We start from the raw sequence: 13,650 nt of genomic DNA, 5'->3' as shown, positions 1-13,650 counted from the left end.
TCGGTACTGGCAGCACCGTCTGCTTTGGCGAGAAACCGTGGGTACCCCCTCACCAATAGCAAGTGCGATCCTTCGCTTGGGAGAGACGGCAATGGATTGGGAAAAGACTCGAACGAAAGCCGGATATGCCAGAGTTTGTCACGGCCTCGCCCCTATTGGCCGGAAACCTCAGCAAAATGCATAGATGCGATGCTTTGGGATTTTGCCTCGTCCCAGTCGCTGTCGACGGCCTATCTATGGACCTCTATATAATGGCCTGGTGTGACTGCCACCATTCCTCCTTCTCAACTGGATGTTTAGCCATATGAAATCTTGCGAGGTATCGTAGTCCACCCTACGATGGACATCCATAACAAAGAGGCTGTACTGGCTCCCGAGGTGTCTCCTTCCCTGACGCCTCCAGATCTCGAGCAACAACCCAAGAGCGAACCACCGTCCAGTGTACACACATCAGCCTTCAAAAGTCTCGGCATCCTTGATCAATTCCTCGCACTATGGATCTTCCTGGCAATGCTCGTGGGTATTTTGTTGGGCAACTTCGTCCCTAGCACGGGCCCCGCCCTCCAGAAAGGCCAGTTTGTCGGCGTGTCGATTCCAATAGGTATGTTGGAATCACCTCGGACAGCCTAGAAACCACCGAATGCTAACCGTGTAGGTAGCCATCGGATTGTTGGTCATGATGTATCCTATTCTGTGCAAGGTCAGATTCGAGACTTTGCATCACTCTTTTCGCAAAAGGACCCTCTGGGTTCAGATCCTTTTCAGCGTCGTTGTAAACTGGATAGTAGCACCTCTCTTCATGGTAAGACTCGCGGTATTGTGGAGTGTAGCCTCAGTACTGATAGGATGTAGCTGGGCCTGGCTTGGGCTTTCTTGCCTGATGAGCCTGGCCTCCGCGACGGACTCATTCTCGTCGGGATTGCCAGGTGCATTGCGATGGTTTTGATCTGGACTGGACTGGCTGGTGGCGACAATGAGTACTGTGCTATCCTGGTCGCTATAAACTCTCTCTTACAGATGGTCCTGTTTGCCCCTCTGGCTCTTCTTTTCATCAACGTTATCAGTCACTCTTACAATGGTGTCGACGTCGACTATGCTCCGGTTGCGAAGAGCGTCGGCGTTTTCCTCGGTATTCCCCTCGCCACTGCCATTGTCACCCGATTCAGCCTTCGAAACCTCGTGGGCAAAGATTGGTATGAAAAGCAATTCCTGAAATGGATTGGGCCTCTGTCGTTGATCGGCCTCCTTTTCACAATCATCGTCCTGTTCGGTTCCCAAGGTCGCCGCGTGGTCCATCAGATCGTATCCGTTGTGAGGGTTGCCGCTCCTCTCATCGTGTACTTTGCAATCATCTTCCTGTCAACCCTCCTGATCACCAGGAGACTCGGTTTCGGATACCGACTTGCCTGCACCCAGAGCTTTACGGCGGCGAGCAACAATTTTGAGTTGGCAATTGCCGTTGCCATTGCTACATATGGCGTCGACAGTGACCAAGCTCTTGCGGCAACTGTCGGACCTCTTATCGAGGTGCCCGTTCTTCTCGGACTCGTCTACGTGGTCAGGTGGTTTGGCAGGCGCAAAGATTGGGCGGCATAAAACCGAGAACACCTGATATCACTCACATCTCGGCCTTGCGTCCATCTCTTGCAATATCTGAAGCAAAATCTGGGTGTTGACCCGGCAGCCCACTTCCCCAGATCTGGGAAGGCTGAAAGCCGTGGCCAGCCGCGCCGTAATCTCTTCCATTTCAATCGAAGTCGGCTCGTACCGATCAATCATCGCTTTGGCGATCAAGCACTGCACTGTGTCTGCGCTGTCCGGCAGAAGCGGCCCGACTGGCGGGATTCCGAAGGTCTCGCAACAGAAAGTCTCGGGGGAGAACGAAGGGAGCTTTTGGCCGTCGGGACAAGGCATCCATTCATACGAACTCAGTGAGGACATCGAGGTCACTTCGGGTAGAGTCGTCGCAGGCGCACCGCAAGTAGCCACCAAAGGTAGACAATCTTGGCCACTGTAGGCTTGTAGGGGCTCGGGCGGCAAGACGGGTGTCGGAGCACAAAGTGACGCCGGGGTTGGGAACGCGGGACAGGTTGGTTCCGGGATTGAGTCCTGTTTGGCCATGCCGAGTTGATACAAATCGCCGGCGCGCACTGCGCTGGGTTGGTGATATCTGGGCTTGATTTGGCGAGGTGCAAGCGCTGCAGGATTGCTGGGCAGCGCTTGGATGCCGTGGCGGCCGAAATTCTCGACGACATCAGGGCTGATACCAACATAATGCAAGAGATCTCGCAGACGAGCATTCTCTATTTGCAGGTCGGCGTAGGCTGCGCGCTGCAGATCCGCCTCACGACAAGACACCTGGCATTCCTTCACCCGGTTTTCCAGACCAGCCAGATACTCTTGCCGTCGAGCGCGGCTGCGTCGTTGATTGTCGCGGATTCGCTCCTGCTTGGACTTGGTACCTGGGGGGGATGTGCTGGCTTCTTCAGACGCCATGTCCAGCAAGCATCAATACTCCGTGGCGGAGGAGTCAGTGGCTGGGGGCAAAGAGCATCAGAAACGTCTCGTCCAAGGGGAAAGTTGCTCTGGACGGGCAGAAGCTGTCCCACTGGCTTAGGCTGAATTAGAGGTTGTGAAAAGTACCAGCAGCGTGATGAGTAAAAGGAAAAAGACGATTGGCCAGGTGGCCCTGGCGCTATGCTGGGGGGGTGGCTGCTTTGGAGGGCCGGAAGGACGCGTCAGAGACCAACGCCGGCTTTGAGCGGCCTCTCTAAGCTGGATGGGGGATGAGGTGTACAAGGTATTCTGGGAGGAAGCAGACAGAAGGGATTCTCCTTTCCGTTTGGACTCGGCAAGAAAAATGGTACCAGCAGCAATTGTGATGAGAAGCCCTGATGGTGTTGGTGACGCTGGGCAGGGGGGAGATTTGCCAACAATATATAGATAGATAGAGATCTGGAGAGTCAGAGACCTACTCTTAGCTACGAAACATAACCAGACCGGGGAACGCACCCCGGCTCCGCCGCGGAGCTGGAATCGTTCGTCCCAGCTCTTAGGGACTGGGACTGGACAGCGAGCTTAGATAGATCAGGCAGGTAGCATAGCTCTAGGAAGAGAACGGACCAGGTACCTGGGAGCAACTGAGTTTCTGGACAGCTGAACATTGGTAGGCCTCGCATGAATAGCGTGATGGTGAATCGTGGATAGAGATGTCAGTGGACAGCCGGTGTGTTGTGGGGAGAAGAACAAGTTCAGCCATCAAGCTGTTCGTTCACATGGTAAGCACGCAAGAGGAAAGAAAAGAGGAGGAGGAGGAGGGGGAGAATGAGGCGATGCAGACAGAGGACAAAGTCAAGCAACGGCTACTTAGAAGGATACTACTAGGCACCAGGCTAGTAGGCTGTAGGCTAGTACATAGGCTCACTAGGCACACTAGGGCAGCTAGACCCTTGTGACTGCGCCACCGCCCATGGCATTTCTCAAACTTCCCCATTGTTACTTGCTGAAACTCCATCTGTCCATCGACGCTTGCCCCCTCTTCTCGTCCACTGAGATCCTGCTCTCCCATCTGGTGATGTAAAGCTTTATGTCACATTCATGCTGGAAATACCTCTGTGGGTTAATCGTCTCCACCTCAAGCTTCCGGACAGTGACATTGCCGATCAACTCTGAAGGGCTCATCGTGTTTGATGTGCTTGTATGAGATATTATTCTTTCCTTTGGCTTTCCCCACCGACATCAGTGCCTGCAAAAGGAAATACAGATTCCCGTAGGAAAGTCTATTACTTCGAGGTCCACACAGTCGCCCTCCTTGGGAGCCCTTGTACCGTATGGGCATACTATACACCACCCCCCTTGCCCAACCCAGATGCAAAGGGAGGGAGAGATCACAGATGCTAAGAATTAACTCCAGAGGTGATGGTGGTAGTCCCTCTCCTTCCCAACTCCTCCTCTCCCCTCCCCTTGCGTACATTACTATTATCAGACCCCTCGCATCGGACCGACTGACTGAGTCCAAGGTCCAGAAATCACTCAGAATCCTAATCTCTTGCACGCCCATCCTAGGGCTGGGGGACCTCCTCGGAAGCAACGCGAGCTAATCCCAACACCTTGGTCTGACACTTTCTCGGGACTGCCGGGGGATCCCAAAGGCAAATCTCGTTGGGCAATAGCGATCTAACTATGGATTCTATCCAGACACGGCTTCGAACTAAGTCTGGTTAAGCATGCATTGATCCATGCACGGTCTCGCCGAAATTCTCGCTGGTCTGTGGTGACTGGTGAGTGGATAGCTAGGTATCCTCAACAACGGGAATCTCTAACGCTGAGTCGATGAACCATTAAAGCATTGAACCGTACTACGCCATAGGGATGGTTTACCGGCATCCCCCGGGCAGAGGGTTGCACCAGCAAAGCCCCAAAAGCTTGCATTCCAGATCAGTGGGGGTGAGTGAGTAAAGCAAGTTATTCTTCTCCCTCATCAACCAGTCACAACGACGACCAGAAATATTTGGTTCCAACAGTGAGCTCCCCGGACCACACGAAGGCCAAAAGACTCAGCCCAGGCTTCCTCTTGCTTGGCTAAACTGCCAAATTGGGGGACCGGTCATAGATATTACTATCTTTTTGGCATTCTGGCCAGCCCGAGGAAATCGCAAGCAAGCCTTCCGGCGCCGCCCTCGACACGAGTTGTGGAGGATCTACGCCGTTGCCGTTGCGTTGCAACCGGGGTTTTCTGAGTCCAGATCATACCAGTGGAAAAGAGTTCCAGGTATGTGTCTGTGTGTGTTCTGGGAACAAAACTCGTCAGACAGCGCCCCAATTCTGCATGGTATTAAGATAGTTGCATGGAAATGGACGTGGATAGGGATCGGTGTGGCCGAGAGAGGCCTCTGGATGGAGCAGGTGCGAGACTGGGGATGTCGTAGCACTGCGCTGACGACGACTTGCGGAACTGACGGTAGGTCGAGCTGTTCCCCCGGAGACCACAATTGTGTGAATGGAGACTTTCAGAGTCCTGTCCTGTAAAACTCAAAACCAGGTCCCACGATACCCCGGATAGACGGGGCGGGAGGTATGCAAGCTCAGGGATATGATGGGATTGAGGGAGATCTAGATTCGGAACCCTGTGCTGAGCCGCTGGGTGCTGACGAGGAAAAAGTCGGCAAGGATCATCAGTCTGCCCACGCGTATGCTTGCTCACTCACTTCGCGAAAGCGCACAACAACGCAGAGAAGAGAAAACTTGGAAAAGCAGGTTCAGATGATTGATAACACAAGTAAATTTCGAGCCCTTTTTCCCGGTTGGTAATAGCTAATCAACCACAGAGAACCAATACAACGACCGGCGAGAGCGACCCAGCCGAAACATGTCTCCCCCAAGCCGACCGTCACGCGCACCGACGTCAAACAAGTCACAACTTTGACTGGCCACCGCTGACACGCTTCAAAGCGAAGGGATCCCTCTGCTCCAGACCGTACTGGCGGAGCAGCTCCTTGGTCTTCTCCTTCTGAGCGGCAATGCGCTTGAGTAGGGCCGGACCGCGCTTGTTCTCATTGCGGCCCAGCTGTAGCATGTGCACCTCATCGGGCCCGTCGACGATGCGCATGGTGCGGCCGGAAGCCCACATGCCTGCCAGCGGTGTGTCTTGTGACACCCCCGCGCCGCCGTAAGCCTGGATGGCGCGGTCCAGCACGTCCAGCAGCATGTTGGGCACCTGGACCTTGACCTCGGCGATCTCCTTGAGCGCGTCCTTGGCGTTGGACTGGTCGATTTTGATGGCGGCGTTGAGCACCGCCAGCCGTGCCGCATCGATCTCGATGCGCGACCGCGCCACCCGCTCCAACATGATGCCGTGCTCGGCCAGCAGCTTGCCGAATGGCTTCTTGGCCGGGTCGTTCATGCGCGCCAGGAAATACTCGAGCGCCCTCTCGGCCTGCGATGGATTAGCTAGCCATCATACAACCCCACGCCGTGGCAGAGGCGAGGAGACAGGGATTCCACTTACAGCGCCGACAGACCGCATGGCGTGGTGGATTCTGCCAGGTCCGAGACGGCCTTGGACGACCTCGAAGCCACGTCCCTCACCCAAGATCATGTTGCTCTTGTGCACGCGGACGTTGTTGAACGAGATATGGCCGTGTCCGTGCGGGGCATCGTCAAAGCCAATGACTGACAGCATCCGCTCGATGGTGATGCCGGGGGTGTCGGCAGGGACGAGAATAACCGACTGCTGCTTGTAGACGTTCGGATTGTTGGGGTCGGATTTGCCCATGACGATGTAGATCTTGCATCGGCGGTCGCCCGCACCACTGGACCACCATTTCTTTTTGGAGGCCCGTGTTAGAGAGAGATCTCCAGGAAAGGGCGACGATCGTGGGGGAAAAGACAAACCTGGCCATTGAGCACGTAGTAGTCCCCATCCCGCTTCATGCTCAGCTCGATGTTGGTGGCATCACTGCTGGCGACCTGCGGCTCCGTCATCAAGAAGGCCGATCGAATCTCGCCGTTCAGCAGGGGGCCGAGCCACTTCTGCTTCTGCTCCTCGGTGCCGTACTTGGCAAAGACCTCCATATTGCCCGTGTCCGGGGCGGCACAGTTGGTGGCCTCGCTGGCGACGCCCGACTTGCCCAGGTACTCGGCCATCAGGCCGTACTCGAGGTTGGAGAAGCCGGCGCCTTCCTTGAAATGGTTCTTGGGCAGGAACATGTTCCACAGACCCAGTTTGCGGGCTTTGGCCTTGAGGTCCTCAATGACCGGTGGATGGGCGTCGAAGCGCGACACGATGTCCCCGCCCTTTGAGTTGATCTGCTGCGCAAATACGGCGTCGGCAGGAATGCATTCTTCCTCGACGAATCGCTCGACCTAAAGGGCACAGGGTTGCCGTTAAACATTGACTCTTTTGCTTCTTTCCACTGGTGCCAGGCCTTTTCTTGAAGCGTCACGGAGAAGATGCATGAGACAACTTGTAAGAAGTCTTCTAATGCTAACTTACCAAGTCCAGTGTCTTCTTTGCTCGCTCACTCACGAAAGGTCTGGCAATAACTGGGATCCTTTCAGAGGCAGGAATGTGCCCGGAGGCGCTGTTGATGAGATACGGAACAGACATGCTGGAGTAACTCTGGTGAGAGGTGGGGGAGAAGAGACAGAAGAAGAAGAAGAAGCTGCGGAAGTGGTCAGAGGGGATTGTTTTCCCTCGATTATTCGAAGAAGCAGCGAGGTCAGGATTAAATGAGATAGATGAAGGACGGGATGGATTTAGTGATCAAACACGAAGACCAGAAGTTACATGGCAGCTCTCTGGCAGCTGGACGGCGGTTAATCCGAGAACCGAGGCAGCAGAAGCCACATTCGGAAAAGGTGTATTATTGTGCTTCCGGCTTGCTGTACTGGTTTGCCGCTGTATTAACCACCCCCCGGACTAATCAGACCACTCACTAGAGGCACTACAATACTCACTCCGGGGGCGTGGAGGAATACCCAGACGAGGTTGGAGAGACCAGTAAGTAACTCCTACTGCATCAATGCCACCGCCCTCTTCTCTCCTACCATGGCTTTGCCCAGCCTGAGAGCGGCAACATGCCACATCTCACCCCACATTCTCTCCGCTGCTCGCACAACCCAGAAGACCATCCAATGCATCAAATCCGCCGCCCGACACTCGGCCAATCTGGTCGTGTTCCCGGAAGCGTCGATCCCTGCATTTCCAATATGGTCCTCTCTCCTCCCACCGACACACACCCATCACTTCTTCCGACGGATGGTGCAGGAGTCAGTCTACGTCGATGGCGAAGAGATCTCTGCCATTCGTCAGGCCGCCCGCGACCACCGCGTTGTGGTCAGTCTGGGCGTGTCTGAAAAGGTGCGATACAGCGCCGCCACGCTGTTCAACACGAATATAATCGTCGGGGAGGACGGAGAGATCCTGGTTCACCATCGCAAGTTGATGCCGACCTTCTTCGAGAAGTTGACCTGGGCTCCGGGTGACGGCTACGGTCTACGTGTGGCCCAGACCCGGCACGGCAAGATCGGGGCCCTCATCTGTGGTGAGAACACCAACCCGTTGGCCAGATATGCTCTCATGGCACAGGGCGAGCAAGTGCACATTTCCACCTGGCCCGCCATCTGGCCGACCCGGGTCATGGTCGAGAATAATGCCGGCCGTGCAGACGATGTCGGGAGCAGCACGGGGAGTCGCAATTACGACAACATTGCTGCAAATCACACGCGAGCAGCGGCTCACTGCTTCGAAGCCAAATGCTTCGGGATCATGAGTGCGGGACATCTGGATGATGCCGCCCTGGCGGACATTGCTGCCATGACAGAGGCACCGGAGGACATGCACAAGAAGCTAGCAAGCTACCCCCGGGGAGCGAGTCAATTCCTTGATCCCACAGGGAAAACCGTCCGGGGAGGCTTCGCATTGGAACTCACCAAGGACCAGCTGCTGGATGGGCAAGACATCGTCACGAACACGGAAGCAATTCTCTTTGCGGATCTAGACCTGAACGAGTGCATCGAAGGCAAGCAGTACCACGACGTCGTGGGCGGGTATCAGAGGTTCGACGTCTTCTCGTTGCAGGTCAACCGTCAGAGACACGAGCCCGTACAGTTCCATGACGGGAATGGGAATGTATTGAGCTCCAGCAACGCCATCCTGGCGAATAATGATGACGACCACTGAAAAGTTCCGGCGGGAAATGGCCAGGGGAAGCGTCAGATCCGGTGGAAGCGAAGGGCGGCACGGAAGTAGATAGCCGGCAAAGGTGCCCAAGGGGCTCATGCTACCTCGATACATACCTCGGGAGTGGTAATAATGCCACATCACATATTACCCCAACTTTCTCGATCTGATGGTATCTTTCACAATTCTGTCGGTGGCTGAGCCGAGGAACAGATTACAGCTTTGCTATGTGTAGTTGTGTGATATTGAGATGGACTCACTCTCACTACGACACCACACAAAGATCTTGACTGACGGAGAACCCGGTCATTTGAAGTCTCCCACGTGACGGTGGCGGATCTCTTGGCTATCTCGGAGGCTGTATTTTTCCGGCGCCGATCCAAAAATTTCCCCCATTTCCGCATCGAATGTTTCGCCTTGCGTTGTACTACTGCTACCACTACCACCAGCATTATCCTTTCTTTTCCCTCCTTTTGACTTGTACAGTTCTGCCTTTTCTTCCAACACTCGCGCGCAGGCTTCCTCTTTTTCCATCTCTGTTGTCCAAGCTGATTCCGCAAACCGTTCATGACCTTTCCTGCGGCGACTCCCGAGGCTTTCCAGGGTACCAGCACGAGAGGAGAAAGTGCCGCTCTGCTCCTAGAGCCCCGCGAGACTGGACAAGTCGTAGTGCCGGGGGGACAGAATGGGCATGCAACTGCGGTGACCAAGGATGGGCCCACGGCGAAGCCCTGGGCCCATTTTGTCGCGGGAGGGTATGGGCGCCCCCAATACCCAGATTTTGTCACAAAATTGAAACTCATGGTGTTCTAGGATCGGTGGCATGGCCGCGGCCACCCTCACCTCTCCTCTCGACGTCCTGAAGACCCGTCTCCAGTCCGACTTCTATCAAGCCCAACTGAGAACCCTGCACGCCCAGCACCCTCTACCTCATAAACTCACCTTCACCTCCGTCCCCCGAGCGGCATTTTTCCACATCGCCGAGACGGTACAGATCCTGCGATCGATATACCAGCACGAAGGGTTCCGGGCGTTATTCCGCGGCCTCGGCGCAAACCTGATCGGCGTTGTACCCGCACGGAGCATCAACTTCTACGTGTACGGAAATGGCAAGAGGATACTGAACAACTACTTCAACCCCGAGGGGCGGGAGAACGTCTGGAGCGTCCATCTTCTGGCGGCGGCCACGGCCGGAATCGCCACGGGCACCGCCACGAATCCGATCTGGGTCGTCAAGACGCGACTGCAACTGGACAAAAACACGGCCAGCCATGACCCATCAAAAGGACGTCAGTACAAGAACAGTTGGGACTGCATCAAACAGACCGTCCGGCACGAGGGCTTCCGGGGGCTGTATCGCGGTTTGTCAGCCTCATATTTGGGGGTTACCGAGTCGACGTTGCAGTGGGTGTTGTACGAGCGAATGAAGCTTTCTCTGGCCAGACGAGAAGCCAAGCGCCTGGCGCACCCCGGGTACCAACGAACAATGCTCGACGATGCCGAGGAATTCGGAGGGAAATTCTGCGCCGCGGCCGGCGCGAAGCTCTTCGCCGCCGTCATCACATATCCACATGAAGTGGTCAGGACGAGGTTACGGCAGGCGCCCACCATGACGACCGAGACAGGCAGAGTTACAATGAAATACACCGGCTTGGTGCAGTGCTTCCGCCTCGTGGCTAAAGAAGAAGGGTTGGCTGGGCTGTACGGAGGCATGACGCCGCATTTGCTCCGGGCTGTGCCTGCAGCCGCCGTGATGATGTCGACCTACGAGATTTTCTTGCGGATCTTTGGGACAACCTCGTGACGTCCGGGCGGCTGCTACTGCTTGGAATTCAACGAAGGGAATCCCCCGTCGTGTGGCTTTCCTGGAGTTCTTGTACAAAAGTATCTCTTCTAACGGATGGGCATTTCTCACGTGTCACGGACGTGTATTGCATCGAACGGGGGGTTGGGGCGTTTCTAGTGTACCACCAGTCTTATCCACTATGGAGCACTTTGTCACACACCACGGCAATGGGGGATCGGCGGTTGAAATGAGGGAATTGGGGAGAGAGAGAGGAGGATAATTTGTGTCCTGATCGACACAGAAAAGGACACTCACCCACCCACCCACCTCCACGCCCATTGTATGTACGATAAAAGGGGGCGAGAGAGAGAATGAGGATAATCTTCTCAACTAAATAACACCGAACAAAACCCCCCTGTAGTGCTGAAAGCGAGGCCAATTCTGATTACACTAATTCTAGATGGGATCCGTTTGCACCGTCGATCCTTCTTCCAGTGTTGTGTGTTGTGTGCTGTAGCCCTTGGTACTTGGTACTTGTCGTGCCTCGCTATTTGCAATGTCGATGTTGGCACAGGGAGAGGGAGAGGGGGAGGGAGAGGGAGAGGGCCACCAATCTCAACACTCACGTACATACCCCAGTATTATTACCTCGTTAAGTGTCGTGGCGCGGGGTGGCGTGGCATGTCACGGATGTGCTGTCTGGCCCGGAAGCCCCAAGCATCATACATGTTGAGGACATTTCTCTTCATCTGCTGGAACTTGACGCCCTGGCAGCCAGCCGATGATCCGGTCTCCGTCCAGAACATACACGTCGCCGGTACAAGCGCCCTTCTTGCCCGCCGCGCGCATAAGCACGTAGCTAGGTGTGGTACGTGGACCCCCTCGGACAGATCTTCCAGCAGCGTCATACGGTCAAACCCACCCGAGATGTACGCCGCGTCTTCGCGGGTCGTGCTGCTGCCGTTTAAGACGAACCCCGCCAGATGCACCAGGCAGTCAGTCAGTCAGTCCAGTACGGGTTGGCCGCCCACGACGTAACCTGACCGACTCTGGGCCTGGCACTGCGGCCACGCAGTCCACCAGAAGCGGTGACCGGTTTAGCGCGGTGCGTCCTTCAAAACCTCCTGCAGAACTGTACCCAGAGTCACGCCCGGATAGGGCTCACACTGCTGGTGGAAATGATCGATACCCTCTCTGGCAGAGGCTTTGCTGGCGCCCGTGAACTTCCCATTATCCATTCATAATCCACCGGAGGCAGATTGGGCGAATGGGCGACGATGGCGATAGGCATCCGGATCTGGGGGAACTCACTCACGCGCAGGATCAGGCGAGGAATCTGCGAAGAATTGACGGCGGACCAGATATCGTCGTCCCATTGGGGCCCAGGACGCTGATATAGGCACCGCGATGCTTTGGTGTAGCCTTAGATGGTTCGATTTGTGTCAGCAGTTCGCCGTGTTGGTGCAAGGAATCCGGATAGGCCACGTCCCATACTTACAGTGGCAGCATGGGATTCAGCGATGATGGATTGTAGATCGGTGCTGGATATGCCCTTCAACACGTAGCCCCAAGCCCCTGTCGAGACCTGGAGCCTTCGGGTCCTCTGCTCCGTACTCATCGCCAGCCTTCCACAGAAGGGAATGAAAGTGACGGCCCGGTCGGCCGGTTCTCAGACGTGTCTTGCAGCAGTAGCGATCGCGGCCGGTATCAACCCCACACAAAGTCCAAGAACGGTCATTCGACTCGTGAGCAAGCCTGGAGCCGTCAGCTCCAAAGGGCCCTCCCGGAGCGTGTTTATAGCTTCTCCCATACATGATAATCGCTTCAATGCGGGTGACATAGCATAGCGTCAACGAAACAGGACATGACGACCGTCGGATGAATCGAACGTTGCCCAGAGATCGAGAACCGAGCGAAAGGTCGGGAAGCTTTGCTGAGCTTGCCGGCCCAGACCCGCGATGGGCGTTTGCAACGAGTCAGCACATCGAAGCAGGAAAGACGAGGGCAGGACCGACGGCTTTGCCTGCTCAAAGAGGTGCTTGATTGCGAGGTGTGTACGTTCCGTTTGATCTTCATATACGAGCAATCGCTGCCGTCGATGGACAGCCTCGCTTTGCATCTCGGGTACACAAATTCTGTTGATTGACGTTGGGTTGAGAGTAGAAGGAGAACATAGAACAGACGGACACCGTCCTGAGGCCCAGGAGCCAAGGGGTGAAGCAAGGGAGGCAATCCAGACCAAGGGAGTCAAGTCCGGTAATGCCCGGTTCACACAGGTCTGCGAGGTATACAACAAACTCTCTGCAGTACCAGCCATCTCTGCAGCGAGAATATCTCCACGCGCCTAGTCCTAGAGAATGTGAATCGAATGGTGCCCAATTGTGGCAGATGCACAATTGTCAAACGCTGCACGACATCGGGGCACGGCTCGACGGGTGGGCTGACGGTGTAAGACAGCGAGTCCAGTTCGGAATTCTTCGCGGTTGGTACTTACTTGCTCGTTTCTCAAGTTTGAGATATATTCGAAGGTCGCAGGAGAGGGAGAGAACACCTGAGAGCAGGGGCGACATGTCCCACCATTTCCTCTTCCATCAGGAAGGGCACACGTCCCCCCGTAGGCTTCAAGGTACATTGTCCCATGCCTTCGGCATCCCTGTCCAACGCTCCTTTAGACCTCTTTGGTCCAATTAGATTTGACAGCATGATTGTTGATATTACGTAGGTATTCATGTGTCTTATCTAGGGTAAAGTAGAATGAATGATATGTATATACGAGGTCGAAAGAAGCTGAGCGCCAACCGGAGACTTAGTGGGGAGTTAATGCCGATCAGGTTAGTGCAATGTCGGCAAAGCAATATCGAGACACCAGCATACTCCAAGAAGGGATTTATTTACCAGTATATCCTGCGGGAATAGAGCCCCAGCTGTTCAGGACCGAACCTCAGGCTGCTGTTGTCAAACTGGATACCCACGCCGGCAGACACTGGCCAGCCCTTCATTATTAGCATCGGCATACTGATCCGTAAAAAAACCTGATATGGTAAACAACAGGAACGCCACATATGTTCCCAAAATCAGGATGTAAATCGATCTCGAGATGCAGAATACCCTCATCGCCTCACCCTCTGCAACTGGCTCATACTTGTCGACGATCTCTCGAGCCCGCTGTTGTCACAGCCTC

The 13,650-nt window shown here is 55.1% G+C and overlaps 5 protein-coding genes across 5 annotated transcripts; 3 read left to right on the top strand and 2 right to left on the bottom strand.

The window, feature by feature from the left end:
• Positions 1-339: 339 nt before the first annotated feature.
• Positions 340-1,596, top strand: AYL99_06389 (arsenical-resistance protein; the record flags this gene model as incomplete). Its single annotated transcript, XM_018837898.1, has 3 exons — positions 340-601; positions 660-802; positions 853-1,596. 3 exons carry the CDS (start codon positions 340-342, stop codon positions 1,594-1,596), a joined length of 1,149 nt encoding a protein of 382 aa, XP_018692458.1.
• A 22-nt stretch (positions 1,597-1,618) lies between these two features.
• On the bottom strand, positions 1,619-2,496 carry AYL99_06388 (hypothetical protein; the record flags this gene model as incomplete). The annotated part of the gene is made up of 2 exons (XM_018837897.1): positions 1,619-1,739; positions 1,769-2,496. The coding sequence occupies 2 exons, from the start codon at positions 2,494-2,496 to the stop codon at positions 1,619-1,621; spliced, it is 849 nt and encodes a 282-aa protein (XP_018692457.1).
• A 2,917-nt stretch (positions 2,497-5,413) lies between these two features.
• Positions 5,414-7,108, bottom strand: AYL99_06387 (hypothetical protein; the record flags this gene model as incomplete). Its single annotated transcript, XM_018837896.1, has 4 exons — positions 5,414-5,935; positions 6,008-6,325; positions 6,394-6,864; positions 6,995-7,108. The coding sequence occupies 4 exons, from the start codon at positions 7,106-7,108 to the stop codon at positions 5,414-5,416; spliced, it is 1,425 nt and encodes a 474-aa protein (XP_018692456.1).
• A 441-nt stretch (positions 7,109-7,549) lies between these two features.
• AYL99_06386 (hypothetical protein) lies at positions 7,550-8,683 on the top strand (the record flags this gene model as incomplete). Its single annotated transcript, XM_018837895.1, has 1 exon — positions 7,550-8,683. One exon carries the CDS (start codon positions 7,550-7,552, stop codon positions 8,681-8,683), a length of 1,134 nt encoding a protein of 377 aa, XP_018692455.1.
• Positions 8,684-9,250: 567 nt separating this feature from the next.
• Positions 9,251-10,487, top strand: AYL99_06385 (hypothetical protein; the record flags this gene model as incomplete). Its single annotated transcript, XM_018837894.1, has 2 exons — positions 9,251-9,438; positions 9,497-10,487. The coding sequence occupies 2 exons, from the start codon at positions 9,251-9,253 to the stop codon at positions 10,485-10,487; spliced, it is 1,179 nt and encodes a 392-aa protein (XP_018692454.1).
• Positions 10,488-13,650: the final 3,163 nt, after the last annotated feature.

This window comes from Fonsecaea erecta (genome assembly GCF_001651985.1).
Source record: "Fonsecaea erecta strain CBS 125763 chromosome Unknown Scaff5, whole genome shotgun sequence".
Lineage (NCBI taxonomy): Eukaryota > Fungi > Ascomycota > Eurotiomycetes > Chaetothyriales > Herpotrichiellaceae > Fonsecaea > Fonsecaea erecta.
Note: the sequence above shows the minus strand (reverse complement) of the source record. Positions and strands in the feature narration are given on the sequence as shown.